The sequence below is a fragment of the Prunus avium genome, chromosome 1 (assembly GCF_965620075.1).
Source record: "Prunus avium chromosome 1, drPruAviu1.hap1.1, whole genome shotgun sequence".
Lineage (NCBI taxonomy): Eukaryota > Viridiplantae > Streptophyta > Magnoliopsida > Rosales > Rosaceae > Prunus > Prunus avium.
The window spans coordinates 4,371,503-4,394,357 of NC_142284.1; the positions used below are offsets into that span (position 1 = coordinate 4,371,503).

The following is a 22,855-nucleotide window of genomic DNA, read 5'->3' on the forward strand; positions in this document are numbered from 1 at the left end:
GGGTTATGCAGTGGGTTGGGTGGTGATGGGTGTTTAATTGGGTATGGTTTTTGGTATGATACGGTTTACAGAAAACAAAAATCCAGAAAATCTAGTTCCAAATGAAGAAGAAGGAGAAATTGGTGTAGTTCGGACTCGCCTATTTTATTTAGCGAGTTCGCTATTTTGTGAACCACTTTTCAACTTCGCTATATTAGAGCAGCGAGTGAAGGGTTTTGATCACTGTTGTGCTATTTAGTCTCATTTAAGTTAGTCCCCTCTTTTACCAAACATGGGTTTCCAATGTTATTTAAGATAGTTCTATCCAATCCAATCCAAGGAGGTGTACCAAACAGCAAAGTTAAAGTGACCTACTTTCCCCCTTGACCGATATTTTGCGTCTCACTTTACCCCATGCTGTCAAGTCCATCAAAAAATATGTTAAAAATGCCGATGTGGTATAAGTGGAACCCGTTATTATTTATTCTTTTTTAATTCTAAAATAAATCTATAAAAAAAAAAAGCCTCTCACAGGCTCGGAAGTGCGTGCGAAAATGCTAGTATTCAATTATATGTCATGTGTGCAAAAAAATACTTTGAAAAAAACATAAACAAAACATAAAAAAATTATCAATTCCCCCTTCGCCTCTCCCATCCCCAGCGCACTTACCCCACCGCCTACCTTCCACCTCCACAACCCCTCCCTTTCCCTATCACTCCCGCCTAGGGCTGCAATTCGGCCGGATCGGATCGGAAATAGCCATTCCAATTTCCGTCCAAAATCTTTCGGAATTCCTTAAACACTTCCGATTCCGATTCCGAAAAATTCCTGAATTTTTCTGAACTTTCCGATTCCGAAGTTTCAAATTCTTCAAAACAAATTCGTATAATATTGTTCCAATTCCGAAAAATTCCGAATTTTTTTGAAACTTTCCGATTCCGAAGTTTCAAATTCTTTAGAACAAATTCATATCAATATTATACGTAACTAACAAAAAAAATAATATTAAGATCCCAATTAGGCTTTCTATCAAGAAGCTCAACTAGGCATTAATTAAGAAACCCAACTAGAGACTTCATAAATACTACTAAATAATGACCTGTCGAGCCCACTTAAGATTGTAGGCTGAACTTGAAGTCTATTCAAGTACTGAATTGGGGTAAAGATATTTATAAAGAAGAAAACATCTGAAGTCTATGTTCTCAATCGATGTGGGATTCCAACAACTCTCAGAAATGGGACTCCAACAACTCCAATAACTTTCATAGAAAAAGAACACCTATGCATCCAAAACCTATGGATGGTATATCAAAACCAACTATCCTTATTTTATGCGTTTTTGGTTTCAGTCTATGATCAAAGCCCTTCTCCGTCAAATGATCAAACAATCCAATCAAATTATATCCAAAACAGTCAAATCTTCTCCTTCAAACATCATCATGCTCTGATCATGTGAATGAAAATTTATTGATTCAAATGCTAAAGATGGATTCACATTCATCAATCAATTGATGCTCAAGTTATAGTCAAGTGACCATCACGTTGGTTTTAGATTCTTGTGGGCATGAACATGTGTAAAGAGTGTTATTGCTCTAGGCAATTGGAATACTACAATTATTAAGATTCACTTAACATACTTATCTTATGTGTTGTATTTCATGTATATATAAAATAATTTTATAATTAAAATTTTAAATGAAGATAGTTTGAAATTTTAAAAATACATACATACATAGAATACAAAATATAATAGTATGATATGATACTCCCTACATTTACCATATTTGTAGTACGTTTGGATATAACAAGCACATATTATGCATATTTGCTAAATATATATTACTATATATTACCCATAATCTTAAAGTTATATACTACTATGTTTAGTATATTTTTTTGCCAAGCCTATGTTTAGTATGTATGAATATTTGTATGTGGGTACTAAAATATAACAAATAAGAAATGAAACATATATATAAGACCTATAAACTAAAAATAATACAATTTTTATTAGAAACTTGGAATTTTTTGGAATCAAGTTGGAAAAATCGGATCGGAATGGGTTCGGAGAACTTCGGAATTTTTCGGATCGGAATTGCGGAATTTTCGACATTTATCGGAAATATCGGATTCAGCATTTTCGGATATCGGATTTATCGGAGTCGGATTTTTTTGGAAATATTCGGACCGGAATCGGTCGGAATCGGATTTTCCAATCCAACTTACACCCCTACTCCCGCCTCCAGTGAAGGCACGACTCATACTTTTTTTCGGTGAGAAAAGGGGGGAAGAACCCCAAGAACAACCAAGAAGACTACACAACATTAATCAAGCGGGCCTTATGAGCCCCCAAGTAATCATCAATCAGTAGAGAAGCAAGCCTTAAGCCTAGCAGGACTGTCCTCAATCAACCCACTATTAGGATGACACTTGATTAACTCAATGGACATGACTCAGACTTTCACAAACTAAAAAGTAATCAAAATTTAAATTTAAATTTTTATAAAAAAAAAACTAGAAATTTTCTTAAAAAACAGAAGTTTTCCAACCTGAAAATTACATAAAATAAAATTTGTAAAGCCATGCCAGAGCCACCTAAAGCTTAAATTTATTTTCAAGTAGTAATTTGACACAAATAAATTCAGGTTATGAAGTCAATACGGATTTCTTTCTGTCGAAATGAAGTGAAACGCAGATTTCCTTAGAGTTATTGCTCAAATTTTCCGGACGAAAATAGTGGTTTTTGTATTCTTCTCAGAAAAAAACAAAAACAAAAAAAGCAAAGCTGCTCCGCCGCTTCAGAGGCAACGGTAACTAAAACCCAACGGGTGAGGCGCGTACTAGATTTGGGCCCACACCCTCTAGAAACCAGGCGAAATAAAAGAGTACGAAACTGGGCAATGAAAGGGCCAACCAACCTTGTGTCTTGACGTTGTTTGTTTCTTTACCAACACCTTCAATCTTTTTCAATCAAAAGACCATCTTCCTCTTCACTCTTTCTTCCATTTTACTTTACATGATTTTTAATCATCAAAATTCACATCCACAAACCCAAAAACATTTATTAATTTATCTATATTGGAAAGCAAGTTTTGTACACATAAATGATAATTTCTGATAACCCTGTTGTTTGTATCTCATTGGCACAATGGCAACTTTTTTGTGGGCTTGGGAGGATTTTTTTTATTATCAATATTTCTGTTCTGGGTTTTCTGTCTAATTGAACATTGTTGCATGCAAGGTGTGGACATAAGCTGTATAGGCCATGCCTGTTAACTGATTTTCAATGCATGCTTCATACCAATTGTCAAAAAGGGAGAAGACAAAAGGGCTCTCAGTCTCTCAAATATATTATATGTTGAGATTTTTTAATGATTATTCAAGGGGTTTCTTGGTTTCTAAGATGTCTGGAGAAGGCATCTTGACATCACATAAAAGGACATTAGAAAAGGGTTCATGGGATCAGCGGCTATGAGTGCTGCAACAATTTAATATGTTACAGCTGTCTGCTTCTGATGACCCTTTTGCCAAAACCATACTCATATTACTTGTGCATATTTGGGAAGTCTACTTAGTCCTTATATAGAAGTGATGAATGACCTTGACACTTCATTCTTGCTGAGCACTGAACAGTGTCAATTTCAAAGCCTTACACTGCACTTCAAATATATGGTGAAAGGTTAGTCCTTTGCTCTCTACAAGTTAACTGTTTTCTTCTTTGGATATCATTAACTAATTGCAACAATCTTTTGTTATCATGAAGGAATTGCTTCTATTTATTGCTTGGTTTTGTTCCCATTGGTACTGGCTACTTTCCAGTCCATTCTTCTGCATAAAATTTGATTTCCTGATAAGGGTATCACTTCAAAAGGTAATTCTTCTGCCTTAACATACTGAAATTTTCCATGTTTCCTTCATTGTTCTCAGATAATAGTATTAATTTGAAGTTTTTGTTCTCAGTTTTGCTTGATAGTTTGAATTATTTTGAGTTCTGCACTGTCAGATTTTCTGATTTTTACTATTGTGATGTAAAATGGGAGTTTGGTTAAGTTTTTCTTCATCTTCGTCTACTTTTTCTTATAGCTTCCTCTCTTTCCACATTGAAGTTGTATGCTTAAAAAGACATTCAGAGCTAGGTAAGGAAAAGAGTGCAACGGTAAAATAAACTATGCAATACAATGCATTTTCAGCAACTTCGATTTGATCTATGGTTTTCAATTTACCTAAGTGGAAGTACTCTTTTACTTTGGATGGATGAAGTTTTCCAAAGTAAAGAGAAAATCTGCATTTTCATTTATCATAGCACATTGACGAATTTTTTACCATTTTCTTTTCAATTACATAAATTTTTCTATGCTACGCATCCAGTTTGAGAACAATGTGTAAACTTGTTAACAGTGAAGTTACATCTTAGTGCTTTCAATTGCAGAATGATTGCATCTGCTGAAGCAGTTGAAGCTATGGTAGAGGTTATTCCTTGGGAAGTAGTTCCTGAGTCATTGGAGCGAAAGAGAATTGATTACTTGGCCGAAAGGAAAAAGCCGCTGCGGGCACGTTATGCATATGGCGTAATCTTCTTAATCACAAATCTTTGGGCTTGGTTTGTTCGTGACTATGCGCAAAGGGTTTTACCTGAGCTCCAGTGTATGTAACTATTCTCCCCTTCTCAAAAGATCTGGATTTTCTTCTTACTTAAGTTTGGTCCATACCATTATCAAATTTTATACAGATCACAAGCTCCTAATTCAAATACTGTGAGTAACTGACTTCTGCAAAGCCAATATCCCTATGTAGCTTCTAAAGTAGTTTCACTTTACGGATTCTGCTAGACTTCTTGTGATCTTTATCTTATGTTAAATTCCACAGTCATGTTCCGTTGCACATGAACAACATTTAGAAACTGAAATTCTAATCCTGTCATACATTATTGGAAGTGATTCATTTACACATGATTGGAGACTAGAAAAGGTATATATAATGATGCTTTCTGTGTTGTGCTTCTAAAATTTCTTTTGCAGATATGAAATCTTGTGGAACTGGCGGAAATGATTGTTTTCATACACTGGGAGTTCTTCGTGTGAGTTTAGGAAGCTTTGTATCTTTTTTCTGGTTGAGTCATAAGATTAAGTTTAACTGCAACCCCTTATAAATTGGTTAACCAATACCGCTGTACCCTTAAGCATAAAGCTCAGTTGGAAACTAAGGATGATGGAGAAATAATGTAGTCAAAATCTTGTGTTTGCAGGATAAATGTGTTATCATAGGATGGATAACGAAATAACGGCCTATAACTTGTATTATCCTCGTTTTACTATATAAGTTAATATTCATTTTCAGCTACGGATTTGTTTCTGTCCCCTCAAAGAGTGAACCTTAACATCAAAATTAGATATTTTTCTTTCTAATGTTCCTCACTACATCTAAAACAAGAAAACTATGTGAAGCTCGCAATGCATGGCATTCTGGATGGTGGGGATTGAAGTTTTTCATATTACTAATATCGATGGTGGTTCCACTCTTCGTTCCTTCAGATTCTGTTCAATTATATGGTACGTTAATTTGACAGTCAATCACGAAACACTTCATATTTAATACCATGTTCTTTTGTCTTTCTTCATACTGGTCCTTTATGCATCAATTGAGAAAGAAGCATGACTTACTTGGTCCATCTGATGTTAGAACATATGAGAATAATCTCTTTCAATGCATTATTCTTTTCAATCATATTTACAAGTATATACAATGGTCAATTAAGAAAAACCAGGGAAAAAAAAAACGAAGTCTAGGCCTAAGAACATAATCTACTATATCCGGGGTTCTGTTACCATGGATATTAGTAGTTTCCTTCAAATAAACCACTCATGACCTATCTATTCCTCCTTGTTTGATGCATCTTGAAAAAGAATTTCCAAATTAACAAGTTTTTTCCTATTTTCTTACAGGCGAATTTGCTCGTGTTGGTGCAGGGTAATCTTTCAAATTCTTTGTTTAAATGCCTTGAAAGCCATTTATATATTCTACACTTGCTTGAACTGGTTGCTAGCCTGCATAAGGCCATCTTTAGTGCTTTGTTCTAACCTGCTCCACCGTTGCATAAAACATTAGATCATGATTTGTGCAAGAGCAATTCTTTTATCATTACACGAAACACTATTCTCAAACTCATAGTACAATTTGTTTTTCTTTACCTCACTTCTAAATCAGTTGCCTTCTTCTAGAGAGAATTATTTCTAAGATTTGAATAGGACTAAAGAAAAGCAACCCCGATGTGGAAACTATCAACTCAATATGGGACAGCTTAATCAACACAATTTCAGAGAGTGGTGTGAGAGTTCTGGAGTACCCTGTAATCAATGTTTAGACAAAAAAAGAAGGAAAACAAACTAATGAACATACCTATGGGTTGTCGCGTCTGGAAATAGAATCTTGTTTTTAATCCTCCATTTTACTGAAATCAAGGTGTAGCATGTATAGTAGAATATATTCTTTAGTTCATGAACTTGCACGTTTATTTGCTTTGAGTGTTCGGCTCATATCATTACTAACATTGGTTTGTGCTAGCTTCTCATGGCAGGATTTTTCTCCTTCTCCAACTTATAAGTGTGATCCAGTTTATTAATTGGTGGAATAAGTACTGGATGCCCGATGAGCAAAAGAAGCAGAGGTATGACTTTTTATTAACAGGAAAAGTAGACATTAGCTCAGATTTTTGGATGGCTACCATATTACTAGTCATCCCAAAATGAAAAAAATGGTCAGCATATTACCTAATACAAAATAGAAACAAAGACTTCGTAAAGATCACAATAAGGAAATAGACCATTGTAACTATTGCTTTAGCCTTCATTTCTTCTCTTGGTGATAAATGCACTTAATAGATCTTCTTTTATATTCTACAGCTGCTCCCTTGGATTATTCATGTCTACACTGTTTTACATTGCTTCGATGAGTGGAATTGCATTTATGTACTCATCACATGCGATGAAATCCTCATGTGCTCTCAACATATTTTTTATCACATGGACTACAATTCTACTTATCGTAATGATGGTTATATCGCTACATTCGAAGGTATACAGTGCTCTTCAAAACACTTCCATTTGATGTAAATTAATTACTTATCAACTTCGATTCGTGTTCCTTTTTAGTTTTTTGGTTACTCGAATATTGCATTATCAGTCGAGTTAAGAATAGATTCTCGTTTTCCTTCTTAATACAGGTAAACAGAGGTCTTTTATCTTCAGGAATTATGGCTTCATACATTGTTTTCCTATGCTGGTCTGCTATCAGAAGGTTGGGACTTCATCCATACATCAAGTATAACTTGCTAATTCAGATTCAGCCGAACTTTCTATCAAAATGTTTTTTTTATTATTCTTACATCCTCTTTGTTGTGCATTGAGCAACAATTATAGGTAAAATTTTGGTGTAAATCCAGATAGTTTCATGGTTCATTCAACATATTAGCAAGTGACTGCTCATAAAATTATGCTATGTATGTATAAAGGTCTCTAAGTAGGTTTAATTTAAACTGAGTAGTATATCAAATTTTGGTTGTATTTGTTTTAGCTAACACTGAAGGCAAATGAAACATCGAAAATCTTTGAAATGAGAAATGCACTAGCATCTGTTTCTTTATAGGCTTTCATCATCTACCATGCGTTGTCCTTTGCAACTTAAAAAATTTGATCAAGATGTGTAATGTTACTTTTCTGGTTTTAATACATGGATTTTCAGTGAACCTGCCAATGAGGAATGCAACAGACAAAAACAAGGGAATGGAAATGGTGATTGGAGTACCATGCTAGTAAGAGTTGACTTTTTTTCTTCTTTTTATTTGCCTCTATAAGTTCCATTTATTGAATGATATTTTATAGACGCGTTTTTGTCACACAAGCATATGCAAAACATATTAAAAGAATCCAGCACCGAAAAAACTAGCATAGAAGCATCAGTTAATGATGGTCGGTTTTGGGTTGAACATGCTCTCATACTGGTAGTCTGCTACAGTGTGAAAAAACAACTGCTACATATAGATAAAGTAAACTGGGAAAAAAATTCCAGCACTATTTAGTCTTTGAGCACTAGAAAAGTTTCTGGTTCCTTCATTATCCTTCTAAGTTGAAGAAAAGTATCCTCATTTTCTAATCAGAACTCATTTTCCAGACACTGATGAAATGACTGTTAGCAATAGCCCCACATCGTCTAGGTACCTTTGGGATGTGCAGTGTAAAAACATATTGGCATTCTTTCCGTGTAAGCCGGTTTGGATAATTTCTACAGATGAGTTTAGCCATGAAATGCACCAAATTTATTCAATTTTAATCTCCATAGTGGTAATATGTTGTGTTACACTGTACTACCTGCAGGGCTTCCTGATTGCAATATGTTCTATAGTTATGGCAACCTTTTCAACTGGGATAGATTCACAGTCATTTCAGGTGAATAACTTCTCTGCATATGTTAAAAGAATGAAATATACCAACCTTATTTGGTTGCTAAGAAAATAAAATCTAGGCTTAATAGTTTCATTAATTGATTTGAGCCACTGGAAAACAAAAATTGCCTGTAACTGAGTTTAATACAACATGGCTTCGCTGACACAGTTCTTAAATAATTCAGACACATAGATTCTATTCATAGACAAAAGAGGGAGTAGGTGTGAAATATGCAGGGATGTTTCTTGCTGACTGCTAAAAGCAGCCAGGATCTTAATTCCAGTTATTTAGCCAAAAACTAACAAGTACTTCTCATGCTATTTAGTTTCAAAAAGATGAAGTTCAAGAGGATGATGACATCCCTTACAAGTATGGATTTTTCCACCTAACATTTTCCTTGGGGGCCATGTATTTTGCAATGCTATTCATCAGTTGGAACCTCAATAACTCAGCTAAGAAGTAAGAAACCAAACTATCTGGTCCCCTGTCATTTAGATATCTCTGTTTGAAAATATTCATTTCATATAATTTCGATCGGTGTACGTAACATTCTGAAACAATCAGGTGGAGCATTGATGTTGGGTGGACTAGTACATGGGTAAAAATTGTCAACGAATGGTTTGCAGCCTCAATATTTCGTAAGTAAATCGGTGTATATGAGTTCCTATTTGGATTGCTTCTGAACAAGGATTGTTTTTCCTGTGTTGAGTTTTATTTCTCTACATGCAAAATCTGATAATACACTGTAGTCTGCCATAATCAACTTCTGTCATAATATGCCCTACTCAATATTTGGCATGAGTAACATCACAATATAGCCATTTTGATTTTCTTCTAAAGGTGCACTAGCAACCCTTCTCAAAACTTGGCTGAACTACAAGTTACCATGCCGAAATTGTAAAACAACTTTTTTCAGATAACTTGAAAGATTGTGAAATATTGGTTTGTATCTTGGTTCAATTGAATTTGTGTTTTCTTGGAATGATACGGAAATCAGAACAACTTTTTATCTGTTCTATCTTTGATTTTCTTCCAATTTTTTTATGCAGTATGGACGTTGATTTCCCCGGTTCTGAGGCAGTCCAAAGTCATGGATCATGAAGAGCCTGTGCAGGAGATTGATAACTCAGCTGTGCCATGATTGATTATGGAAAATGTTGCAGATCTTCCTTGCTACCTGTTACATGGTCATTATTCTTTCTGTATCAATTATTCTTCAAACCAGTCACCAAAGGAGCAGAGAAAAATAAGTCTTTAATATTCCATTGTTGGAAAATCAAGAAGAAGATCCCTGCAATTGAGTATTCACATATTTTGCACCTTGAAACATCAGAAGATGAAGAAAATACCATGGTTTTATGAAGAGGATTAATCATGTGAAGTGAACCACATGATGACTTATCTAATGTGTTTGGCATATTGTGAGAAGTCAAATTGTGAAATTTTTCGACATAATTTGTTAGCATTTCTCATAAGGTTATATTATTAATCAGTTCTGCCACATTGACTTGCATGAAAACAATTGTATGTCATCATCAGGTCAATTTTCTTTCATTAGTCTGTGATAATTGCTGGTTTGGTTGCACCCAATGCACTATTGGCATATTCTCCCACTGCTATCCAGTCAAACCCATATGTAGATCAAAAGTTTCATTTCTCTTTTTTCCTTCTAATTATAATGCAGTCAAACCCATATACATCACCTCTCAACCACTAGTAGCAACCTTTTTAGCTTAATTTATAAGAGTTAATTGCTGTCTAGAATTTCCTAAAACAGAATAATAGCATGCTTTCTCACTAGACCTTTTCTACTTTCTATATAAAAGCAGGAGCCATTACCCAATTGAACACTCACCAAAAGACCTTCTACAAATCAAATCCTTAGAACTCATCAAGAGACAGAGATACTTTCAAGATGTTGAAGCAATCACCAGTTTGTTCCATTTTCCTCACTATGCTAATTGCCTCAGTGCATCTAGTGCTGGTCAAGACAGCAGTTGACCCAGTCAAAGCCAGTGGGCATGAGCCAATTCTTGAGATGTACATGCATGATATTCTTGGGGGCAGCAGCCCTACAGCTAGGCCAATCACTGGCCTACTTGGCAACATCTATGGAGGGCAAGTGCCCTTTGCAAAGCCAATAGGGTTCCTTCCCCCACAAGGTGGGGTGGCCATCCCCAATGCCAATGGTGCCCTCCCAACTGTCAATGGCCTCAATGGCATTCCACTTGGCACTGGCTTAGCTGGCACAACATTTTCAGGAAAACCAAGTGGCCAGGCCCAAACCCAGTTGGGCCCTGATGGGCTGGGCCTGGGCTTTGGAACCATCACAGTCATTGATGATATTTTGACCACAGCACCTGAGTTGGGCTCACAGACAATTGGGAAGGCTCAAGGAGTTTATGTGGCAAGTTCAGCTGATGGGTCCACACAGATGATGGCTTTCACAGCCATGATTGAAGGTGGTGAATATGGTGACACCTTAAACTTCTATGGCATATTCAAAATTGGAAGCCCAATGTCACATTTGTCAGTGACAGGAGGCACTGGAAAATTCAAGGGTGCAAGTGGGTTTGCTGAGGTTAGGTCCCTTATACCTCCTGGTCAACATGTCACTGATGGTGCTGAGACATTGCTGAGGATCATTGTGCATCTAAGCTACTGAATCAGATATGGTGTGGAAAATTTAACTGCAAGTTTGATTTGTTTGCTTGATCTACAGAGAATCTGGATGCAGTTTTCTTGTCAATGATTGAAGTTTTTCAAATTTGAATTTGTCTAATTTTGTCATAATGGTATTCTAAATTTTTCTGTTGGATTTTGTATTAATTGATGAGTAAAAGTTGTTGCTTGCTTTCAATCATTTGATTTTAAATCCTCATGAATTGAAACTCTTCATGGCTTGATGACTTCATTTGTTTTGACTACACACTCTCATTGCAGTGACCAAAGTTTCGAATAGGACATTCAACATAGGAGTACAGACCTTAACATTGCATCTTTGATTTTTTTCCGACAAAACCAACCACTCTAAGCCAAATTGAAATGAAACTAATAATTCAAATCCAAATTCTCAAACCTCTTGCAGAAAAATTTGGATCTGATTCAAATCCAAGCTCTGCAGCATATCTGTAGAAGAAGAACAAATAAAAAGGTCTTCAAAGAATTGCTCCATTTTCTTCCAATCCAAGAAACAGATGCAAGTACAACATTTAGTTCTTCCGCAATTGCACAAACTGTCATGGTAGTCTAAAAAAGGCAACGAATTATACACGAAAAGAGAGAAAAACCTACAACGGAAACATGGTTTTTTTTTTGTTTTTTTTCTTAATGAGATCATCTATTAGCCATGTGTTTTTGGCTTTTAGGTTAAACCGGGTATAGCCATGCTGCTTTATCAAGTAATATAATTTATGAAGTTAATTAAAATATTTATTACTAATTATTCACTAAAGAAATAATTATTAATGAAAATAATTAAATAAGGCTAAGATATTATTTAATTACTAAATAAAGATTTAAAATAAAAATTTATTTACTTAAAGATACTAAGTTTAAATTATTATTTTTTTAAATCCTCTCCCGACGAAATGCGGTCGGCACAAATACTTCCCAGCGAAACTTTGCCAGATAGACCTCTCCCGACGATAATCCGTCAGCATAGGTGAATTTCGTCGGGAGAGATCTAATCCGGCATAGACCTTTGCCGACTTAAAAAAAAATTAGTACAGCCGGGCGGCTATACTCTGTGTTTTTAATTTTATTAAAAAAGTAGAATTGCCTTGACACGTGGCGCCTAATGATTGAGGTCCTCTTTTTTTTGTATAAAAATAGTACAGCCGCAAGGCTATACTCAGTTTTTTAAATTTTTTTAAACAGTATAGCCGAACGGCTATACTATTTTACAAACCCTTTAAGCAGCATAATATGTATTTCTCTTTTTTAATTACTTTGATTAGTAATTATGTTTTAGTTATTATTTATATAGTGAATATTAAAGGAAAAAAAAAAGAAAAAGAAAAATTGAATTACTATTTATTAAGTAATATAATTCATGAAGTTAATTAAAATATTTAATACTAATTATTCACTAAATAAATAATAATTAAAATATAATTACTAATTTAACTAATTAAATCAGTCAAATATATTATTTAATTACTACAAATAAAATTTTTAAAAATTAATTAACCTAAACATCCTAAGTTTATTTTTATTTTTATTAAAAAAAACCTCTCGCGACGAAATGTCGTCGGCAAAGGTTCTTTTGTCGGGAGAAACCTAATCCGACAAACATTTGCCGGCATAGACATATGCCGACGAAATTTCGTCGAGAGAAGTGTTTATCTTATTTTTTTATGTTATTTTTAAAATATAAAATTAGTTTCTTTACTTTTGTTTTTTCGCCGACTTCTATAATTTAATTAATATCTTATACTTTTTAATTTAAATTATTCTGTGCAAAAACAAAAAAAACAAATTACTTATTTTCGTTTGGGTGTCTAAATTAAACTTCCCCCGAGCCCAAGAGCGGCTACAGTCTTTTATATATATGTACGTACATATTTCCCAATAATACATTCATATTCTATACATGTCTATTGTTTTTCAAAAAGCAAACGTACAATAGTCGTATTGAACATGTACATACGTATTTCTAAAGCTTAATACACATATTTTTTAGAAAATTCTTAGTAATTCACACAAAATTCACATATTATACAAATAATTCTCACATATTATTGAATACGAATAATATATGTTATAAAAATTATACTAAAATATTATATAGTGGCTTATTAATATCTACTTTGGATATGTTGAAACTAGCAAATTAATATCTATAAAGTACAAACTGATGAAACTTGGAGGGTCCTCTTTTCTTTTTTTAATTTATATATTAAATAGTATAGATAGATTTTTTAGAATAGTATAGTCACAACTATACAATGATTTTTTTTTTTCAAAAATAGTATAGTGACACGTGGCGTCTAATCGCTGGAGGGTCCATTTAAAACAAAAAAAAAAACATTGGTACAGCCGAGCGGCTATACTCTGTGTTTTTCAGTTTATTAGAAAAGGTAGAATTGTATTGACACGTGGCGCCTAATGACTGGGGTCCTCTTTTTTTAATGTATAAAAAATAGTACAGCCGAACGGCTATACCCAGTTTTTTAATTTTTTTAAAACAGTATAGCCGGCACAGACCTCTCGCGACGGAATTTCGTCGGCAAAGATTCTTTTGTCAGGAGAAACCTAATCCGACAAATATTTGCCGGCATAGACCTGTGCCGACAAAATTTCGTCGGCACAAGTCTATTAGACCTCTCGCGACGAAATGTTGTCGGCAAAGGTTCTTTTGTCGGGAAACATCTAATCCGAAAAATATTTGCCGGCATAGACTTATGCCGACGAAATTTCGTCTGGAAAAGTGTTTATGTTATTTTTTTTTGAAATATAAAATTAGTTTCTTTACTTTTGTTTTTTTGCCAACTTCTTTAGTACAGCCGCGCGGCGATACTCTGTGTTTTTAAGTTTATTAAAAAAGTAGAATTGTCTTGACATGTGGCGCCTAATGACAGGGGTCCTCTTTTTTTAATGTATAAAAAATAGTACAGCCGAACGGCTATACCCAGGTTTTTAATTTTTTTTTAAAGTACAGCCGCCCGGCTATACGATTTTACAAACCCTTTAAGTTGCATAATATGTATTTCTCTTTTTTAATTACTTGGATTAGTAATTATGTTTTCGTTATTATTCACATAGTGAATATTGAAGGAAAAAAAGAAAAAGAAAATTTTAATTACTATTTATTAAGTAATATAATTCATGAAGTTAATTAAAATATTTAATACTAATTATTCACTAAATAAATAATAATTAAAATATAATTACTCATTTAACAAATTAAATCAGTCAAATATATTATTTAATTACTACAAATAAAATTTTAAAAAATTCATAAACCTAAACATCCTAAGTTCATTTTTATTTTTGTTAAAAAAGACCTCTCCCGACGAAATTTCGTCGGCACAAGTCTATTAGACCTCTCGCGACGGAATTTCGTCGGCAAAGATTCTTTTGTCAGGAAAAACCTAATCCGACAAATATTTGCCGGCATAGACCTATGCCGACAAAATTTCGTCGGCACAAGTCTATTAGACCTCTCGCGACGAAAGTTTGTCGGCAAAGGTTCTTTTGTCGGGAAAAATCTAATCCGACAAATATTTGCCGGCATAGACCTATGCCGACGAAATTTCGTCGGGAGAAGTGTTTATGTTATTTTTTTTGAAATATAAAATTAGTTTCTTTACTTTTGTTTTTTTGCCAACTTCTTTAGTACAGCCGCGCGGCGATACTCTGTGTTTTAAGTTTATTAAAAAAGTAGAATTGTCTTGACTTGTGGCGCCTAATGACAGGGTCCTCTTTTTTTAATGTATAAAAAATAGTACAGCCGAACGGCTATACCCAGGTTTTTATTTTTTTTAATGTATAGCCGCCCGGCTATACTATTTTACAAACCCTTTAAGTTGCATAATATGTATTTCTCTTTTTTAATTACTTGGATTAGTAATTATGTTTTCGTTATTATTTACATAGTGAATATTGAAGGAAAAAAAGAAAAAGAAAATTTTAATTACTATTTATTAAGTAATATAATTCATGAAGTTAATTAAAATATTTAATACTAATTATTCACTAAATAAATAATAATTAAAATATAATTACTCATTTAACTAATTAAATTAGTCAAATATATTATTTAATTACTACAAATAAAATTTTAAAAAATTCATTGACCTAAACATCCTAAGTTCATTTTTATTCTTGTTAAAAAAGACCTCTCTCGACGAAATTTCGCTGGCACTAGTGTATTAGACCTCTCGCGACGGAATTTCGTCGGCAAAGATTCTTTTGTCAGGAGAAACATAATCCGACAAATATTTGCCGGCATAGACCTATGCCGACAAACTTTCGTTGGCACAAGTCTATTAGACCTCTCGCGACGAAATTGTGTCGGCAAAGGTTCTTTTGTCGGGAAAAACCTAATCCGACAAATATTTGCTGGCATAGACCTATGCCGACGAAATTTCATCGGGAGAAGTGTTTATGTTATTTTTTTTAAAATATAAAATTAGTTTCTTTACTTTTGTTTTTTTGCCAACTTCTTTAGTATAGCCGCGCGGCGATACTCTGTGTTTTTAAGTTTATTAAAAAAGTAGAATTGTCTTGACATGTGGCGCCTAATGACAGGGTCCCCTTTTTTTAATGTATAAAAAATAGTACAGCCGAACCGCTATACCCAGCTTTTTAAATTTTTTTTTTAAAGTATAGCCGCCCGGCTATACTATTTTACAAACCCTTTAAGTTGCATAATATGTATTTCTCTTTTTTAATTACTTGGATTAGTAATTATGTTTTCGTTATTATTTACATAGTGAATATTGAAGGAAAAAAAGAAAAAGAAAATTTTAATTACTATTTATTAAGTAATATAATTCATGAAGTTAATTAAAATATTTAATACTAATTATTCACTAAATAAATAATAATTAAAATATAATTACTCATTTAACTAATTAAATCAGTCAAATATATTATTTAATTACTACAAATAAAATTTAAAAAAATTCATTAACCTAAACATCCTAAGTTCATTTTTATTTTTGTTAAAAAAGACCTCTCCCGACGAAATTTCGTCGGCACAAGTCTATTAGACCTCTCGCGACGGCATTTCGTCGGCAAAGATTCTTTTGTCAGGAAAAACCTAATCCGACAATTTTTTGCCGGCATAGACCTATGCCGACAACATTTCGTCGGCACAAGTCTATTAGACCTTTCGCGACGAAATTTCGTTGGCAAAGCTTCTTTTGTCGGGAAAACTCTAATCCGACAAATATTTGCCGGCATAGACCTATGCCGACGAAATTTCGTCGGGAGAAGTGTTTATGTTATTTTTTTAAAAAATATAAAATTAGTTTCTTTACTTTTGTTTTTTCGCCAACTTCTTTAGTACAGCCGCGCGGCGATACTCTGTGTTTTTAAGTTTATTAAAAAAGTAGAATTGTCTTGACTTGTGGCGCCCATTGACTGGGGTCCTCTTTTTTTAATGTATAAAAAATAGTACAGCCGCACGGCTATACTATTTTACAACCCTTTAAGTTGCATAATATGTATTTCTCTTTTTTAATTACTTTGATTAGTAATTATGTTTTAGTTATTATTCACATAGTGAATATTAAAGGAAAAAAAGAAAAAGAAAATTTTAATTACTATTTATTAAGTAATATAATTCATGAAGTTAATTAAAATATTTAATACTAATTATTCACTAAATAAATAATTATTAAAATATAATTACTCATTTAACTAATTAAATCAGTCAAATATATTATTTAATTACTACAAATAAAATTTTAAAAAATTCATTAACCTAAACATCCTAAGTTTATTTTTATTTTTATTAAAAAAGACCTCTCCCTACGAATTTCGTCGGCACAAGTCTATTAGACCTCTCGCAACGAAATTTCGTCGGCAAAGGTTCTTTTCTCGGGAGAAACCTAATTCGAAAAATATTTGCCGGCATAGACCTATGCCGACGAAAGTTCGTCGGGAGAAGTGTTTATGCTATTTTTTTTTAAATATAAAATTAGTTTCTTTACTTTTGTTTTTTCGCCAACTTCTTTACTTTGATTAATATACTATCCTTTTTAATTTAAATTCTTCTGTGCAAAAGAAAAAATAATAAATTACTTATTTTCGTTTGGGTGTCTTAATTAAACTTCCCCAGAGCCCAAGAGCGGCTATAGTCTTTTATATATATATATATTTCTCAATAATACATTCGTATTCTATACACGTCTATTGTTTTTTAAAAAGCAAACGTACAATAGTCGTTTTGTACATGTACATACGTATTTCTAATGCTTAATACACATATTTTTTTACAAAATTCTCGATAATTCACACAAAGTTCACGTATTATACAAATAATTCTCACATATTATTGAATACGAATAATATATGTTATAAAAATTATACTAAAATATTATATAGTGGCTTATTAATATCTACTTTGGATATGTTGAAACTAGCAAATTAATATCTATAAAGTACAAACTGATGAAACTTGGAGGGTCCTCTTTTCTTTTTTTAATTTATATATTAAATAGTATAGATAGATTTTTTAGAATAGTATAGTCGCAACTATACTACGATTTTTTTTTTTCAAAAATAGTATAGTGACACGTGGCGTCTAATAGTTGGAGGGTCCTTTTAAAACCAAAAAAAAAACATTAGTACAGCTGAGCGGCTATACTCTGTGTTTTTAAGTTTATTAAAAAAGTAGAATTATCTTGACACGTGGCGCCTAATGACTGGGGTCCTCTTTTTTTATGTATAAAAAATAGTACAGCCGCACGGATGTACGCAGTTTTTTAATTGTTTTTAAAATTATAGCCGCTCGGCTATACTATTTTACAAACCCTTTAAGTTGCATAATATGTATTTCTCTTTTTTAATTACTTTGATTAGTAATTATGTTTTTGTTATTATTTACATAGTGAATATTAAAGGAAAAAAAAAAAGAAAAATTGAATTACTATTTATTAAGTAATATAATTCATGAATTTAATTAAAATATTTAATACTAATTATTCACTAAATAAATAATAATTAAAATATAATTACTAATTTAACTAATGAAATCAGTCAAATATATTATTTAATTACTACAAATAAAGTTTTAAAATATTAATTAACCTAAAAATCCTAAGTTTATTTTTATTTTTATTAAAAAAGACCTCTCCCGACGAAATTTCATCGGCGAAGGTTTATTTGTCGGGGGAAACCTAATCCGAAAAATATTTGCCGGCATAGACCTATGCCGACGAAATTTCATCGGGAGAAGTGTTTTTGTTATTTTTTTTAATTTTTTAAAATATAAAATTAGTTTCTTTAGTTTTGTTTTTTCGCCAACTTCTTTAATTTAATTAATATCTTATCCTTTTTAATTTAAATTCTTCTGTGCAAAAACAAAACAAAAAATTACTTATTTTCGTTTGGGTGTTGTCTTGAGATGTGATGATGCATGAAAAACTGATGTCATACCAGTTTATCAGTAAATTGAATAGCATACTTATTTTAGGTATTGCTCCTTCTAGAGTATATTCTTTCTCTCTATTATTATTAGGGAGCTTCACTAATATACCCAAAATGGGTGTTGAAATTATAAAAAAACCCCATATGGAAAACACTTTATAAACACACCCAAAACCCATTTATTAAATAACAAATTGGTATTGAAGTTACTATATATTACAAGGCTGCCACTTATAAGCCCAACAGAAAAAAACTCAAAAGACACCCAAAATCAACCCAACCCAAATTTATAAACAAGCCCAAACATTTTAACCATCTAGAAAACCGTAACTTTTATCCAAAAAAATGGAAAACAAAACCGTAACTTCCAGCAACTTCAATTAACCATCTTTGCCAAACGTCCCTTCAGTCATCGTCTTCATCAAAGCGTCTTCTTCATCTCTCGAAACCGAAACTCCATAACCACAACCAAGCTTGATATACTTTCAAAAACAAACACCACACACTGACCTCACCTACAAAACCAAGACAAAATTTCAGAGAATAATTTCAACAAGAAAACGATTCAAAGGTAAGACATTTACAAACCAAACCTATACTGAAATTTCAGACATTTACTATCATTATTTTAGTCGCTAGTTTACTGAAATTTCTGATTAATGGCTGTAAAGTTCCAGTATAGGGTAATAACACTGCTTGTTTCCTCTGAAATCCTATTTCTCATGCACGTCTAGCACTGTAAAGTTCCAGTATAGGGTATTAATACTGCTTGTTTCCTCTGAAATCCTATTTGTAATGCATGTCTACCACTGTAGAGTTCCAGTATGTGGTAATAACACTAGTAGACGTGCATTAGAAATAGGATTTCATAGCAAACAAGCAGTGTTATTACCCTAGACTGGAACTTAACAGTGGTAGACGTGCATTACAAATATGATTTTATAGCAAAAAAGCAGTGTTATTACCCTATACTGGAACTTCACAGTGGTAGATATGCATTAGAAATAGGATTTCATAGCAAACAAGCAGTGTTATTACCCTATACTAGAACTTTACAGTGGTAGATATGCATTAGAAATAGGATTTCATAGCAAACAAGCAGTGTTATTACCCTATACTGGAACTTTAAAGTGGTAGATATGCATTAGAAATAGGATTGTAAAGTGGTAGATATGCATTATAAATAGGATTTCATAGCAAAAAAACAGTGTTATTACCCTATACTGGAACTTTACAGTGGTAGATATGCATTAGAAATAGGATTTCATAGCAAACAAGCAGTGTTATTACCCTATACTGGAACTTTACAGTGGTAGACATGCATTAGAAATAGGATTTCATAGCAAACAAGCAGTGTTACTACCCTATACTGGAACTTTACACTGAAAAACAGAAAAAACACGAATATACTCAGATTCAACTGAAAAAGCATACCTCAATTAATATGAAAACCAAATCGAATATCACAAATTTCTAACCACAGCTCAAACAACAAATCCACAACCAAACCGAATATGAAATCAATCCAAATTATAAACAAAAAGAAACTAAAATCACAATTTAAAACTCAAACGAATATCTAAATACAAATTAGAACGAAATCATAAAATCCAATAGCTTGCCTCCAAATCGGCAATAACAAAAATAAACATATAAAATCAAGAAGAATTGGATCTACAATTGCATATACATAAACACCACAATCTAGGGTGTATTGATTAATTTCCAAAACTCCAAAATCTATCATAACCACATACATAAACAGCTAGAGCACGAAAAGTAGATGAAGTTTCATACCTCGATTGACGGAAACAACCGCCGAAGTCGCCGGAAATGACGTCGAAAAACTCGAAATCCACAGACCTTTCCGAGCTCGCAGCGGCGTCGTGAGTGGCTGATGTGGCTGGGCTTTAGCCCAGACTTGATCGTCGGCCCTGGCCGGTCCTTTTCTGACCAGTCTCACGGTTGGCTGTGGCCGGAGCACCAAGATCGCTGGAGAGAGACGGGAGCGAACGCAGAGATACGAGAGCGAACAGAGAGAGATGAGAGAGAGAGCGCCCAAAATTTTTCAAATAAACTAATTTAATACTAAATGGGTAATAAAGGTATTTCATTTATCTAATTAAATTAAAAAAGGTAACAGTTGTCAGTTTTGGGTTTTTTTTGGGTGTGTTTATATATATTGAATGGTATAGGGTATATTTATCGTTTTATGTCTAGGAATGGGTATTTCACTAAATTTCTATTATTATTATTGATGATGTTGGTGATGGCGGTAGGAGTGAAGAAGTTGTGTTTGTAACAGATTAAGATGGGGGTGGTATCCAAGAAAGAAATAAGGTCCACAAAGCAATATAGATAGTAATTGGAACAATCTTATTATTATTTAAAATTAAAATTATTACATATGCAAGACCTAATTGTCATTTATTTTTCTGGAGCGCAAGACATCCATGCTGCATGCAGCTAGCTAGGCAACAATTTGCCAATCCCTTAATTAATATGATTATTCTTGGAGCAGCTCTCATAGCATGAATCCACGTAGCCTTTCACATATAGCTTGTCTACAATATCAAGCAAATAAAACCAAAATACAAAGCATATCAATGACCGAAATATAATTCAAAACGAACATGATAAAGCTAGAGAGAGAGAGAGAGAGAGAGAGAGAGAGAGAGAGAGAGGTAGATCAATAATCCCATATGGAAATATGCATATTACCAGAATTGGAAGTGCTTGTGGTGGCAATAGAGTTGGCACAGTTATGTGTACAATTATACACAATATTTGAAGGCCTATGTTTGCATCTGATCATGCACATGCCAAGGCATATTGGGTTCATCAGGCACTCTGTCGCACATTTTAAACCACAAGAAATAAGATGACCATTTGGAACCACATGATTTGTGTCGGAAGGATCAGAGACATCATCAACTTGACCAAGAGTGTTGCCATCATTTGGAACCGCATTGGTATAGGAAGGATTAATATCAGCTTGAGCTATTGCAAGCACAAGCATGCTCATCAAAAGCACAGCCCTCAAGACACTAGCATCCATACCTCCTCTTTCTTTGTTTCAACTTTTTTTTATTTTTTATTGAACTCTGTTTGATTGCCGGAGTTTGTTGGTGGAGGAAGTGGAAGCTATAAAGCCACAATTTATAGGGAGACCCTTTAGCCATCTATGGTTCTAAGCATGATTGTAGCTAATTACATGAGCTGATGCAGCATATATTGAAGCGATATATGCAGGACTATCATTTTGAGCATAATTGAAGGTGTCTCTCTTTTGATTTCATTTGATTAAGTCCGAAATATTTATGTGGTGAGCATCAAATTATTATTAATTGGTGGATGTAATTTAGGCGGTTTGGTAGTGTTCATAAATTTTTTTTTTCCTCATTGTACGGAAATGACATAATTATTGTTGATTTTCTTGATCAATTGCAGGTATGCTTTGATTTAGTTGATCTTGACTGTAATGGAGCCTTTTTCTTTGAAGATCAATTGCATCGAGTCCCTTTTGATTAAGTCTTTTTGTCGGGACAATTATGTGCCTGGTGAAGTTGGTTTTCCATGCTTTTATTTTGCTAACGGGGGTCTAACCCTAGTGGAAAAGTGTTTTGACTTGCAGACAAGAGGTCTCAGGTTCGAACTCCCACGTCATTTTGACTGTGTATGTGTGAGAAACCCTCATTCTTTGTAGTTTAGACTATCGCTTATACTAATAATAATAAAAGAAGCCTTTTGTCTGGACAAAATTCCTTCGTTAATTGGGTCTCACCTCAAAAGTTAAATTTATAATTTAGCAATTTTTGGTGTCTATACATCATTATATATATAATTCTAGAGAAAAATAACATCATATTGGGTGCCTAAATATCGATGATTAATCTTTGACGAATTTGCAGTTGTTAGGCAAATTATTATTATTTTCACTCTTTTATGATTTACATAAGAACCAAGTGGCGCCTCTATGTTTCTGAGTAAGAAGTATAGATTCACAACTTTTCCAATATATATATGTATAAATCTTGTTCTTTCTTTTTCTTTTTCTTTTTAAATAAAAGCTAAGTTTCATTAATTCTATATGAACATCACAATCTAACATTTTGTCATGCCTCTTTAAAAACAACAAGTCCAGCTACTCGATTCTGTAGTTTAACTTAGCGTAATATATAAAATTTCAAATTGTTAGTTTCTTTGTTTTCCAGTCCTTACTTAGAGAAAATTCAATCCACAAAAACTGATTTCCAAATTCTTTTATATGTTCATCCCCAAGTTTGTCTATACACCTTTTTAATTTATTAATTTGTTTTTATATGATGGTCATGTT

General features: G+C 33.2%; 2 protein-coding genes across 3 annotated transcripts; both read left to right on the forward strand.

The window, feature by feature from the left end:
• The first annotated feature begins 2,883 nt into the window (after window positions 1–2,883).
• LOC110750916 (Serinc-domain containing serine and sphingolipid biosynthesis protein) lies at window positions 2,884–9,952 on the forward strand. Of its 2 annotated transcripts, XM_021951309.2 has the most exons (14): window positions 2,884–3,659; window positions 3,744–3,851; window positions 4,410–4,624; window positions 4,999–5,075; window positions 5,370–5,529; window positions 5,923–5,947; window positions 6,555–6,644; window positions 6,880–7,051; window positions 7,200–7,273; window positions 7,718–7,787; window positions 8,350–8,421; window positions 8,744–8,877; window positions 8,983–9,056; window positions 9,468–9,950. In XM_021951309.2, the coding sequence occupies exons 3-14, from the start codon at window positions 4,411–4,413 to the stop codon at window positions 9,557–9,559; spliced, it is 1,254 nt and encodes a 417-aa protein (XP_021807001.1). In that variant the 5' UTR covers window positions 2,884–3,659; window positions 3,744–3,851; window position 4,410; the 3' UTR covers window positions 9,560–9,950. The 2 variants fall into 2 exon arrangements, with proteins under 2 accessions (XP_021807001.1, XP_021807000.1); XM_021951308.2 differs by lacking the exons at window positions 2,884–3,659; window positions 3,744–3,851 and adding an exon at window positions 4,027–4,116 and having other exon boundaries at window positions 9,468–9,952.
• A 315-nt stretch (window positions 9,953–10,267) lies between these two features.
• Window positions 10,268–11,100, forward strand: LOC110750937 (dirigent protein 18-like). Its single transcript, XM_021951329.2, has one exon. It carries the CDS (start codon window positions 10,334–10,336, stop codon window positions 11,081–11,083), a length of 750 nt encoding a protein of 249 aa, XP_021807021.1. The 5' UTR covers window positions 10,268–10,333; the 3' UTR covers window positions 11,084–11,100.
• Window positions 11,101–22,855: the final 11,755 nt, after the last annotated feature.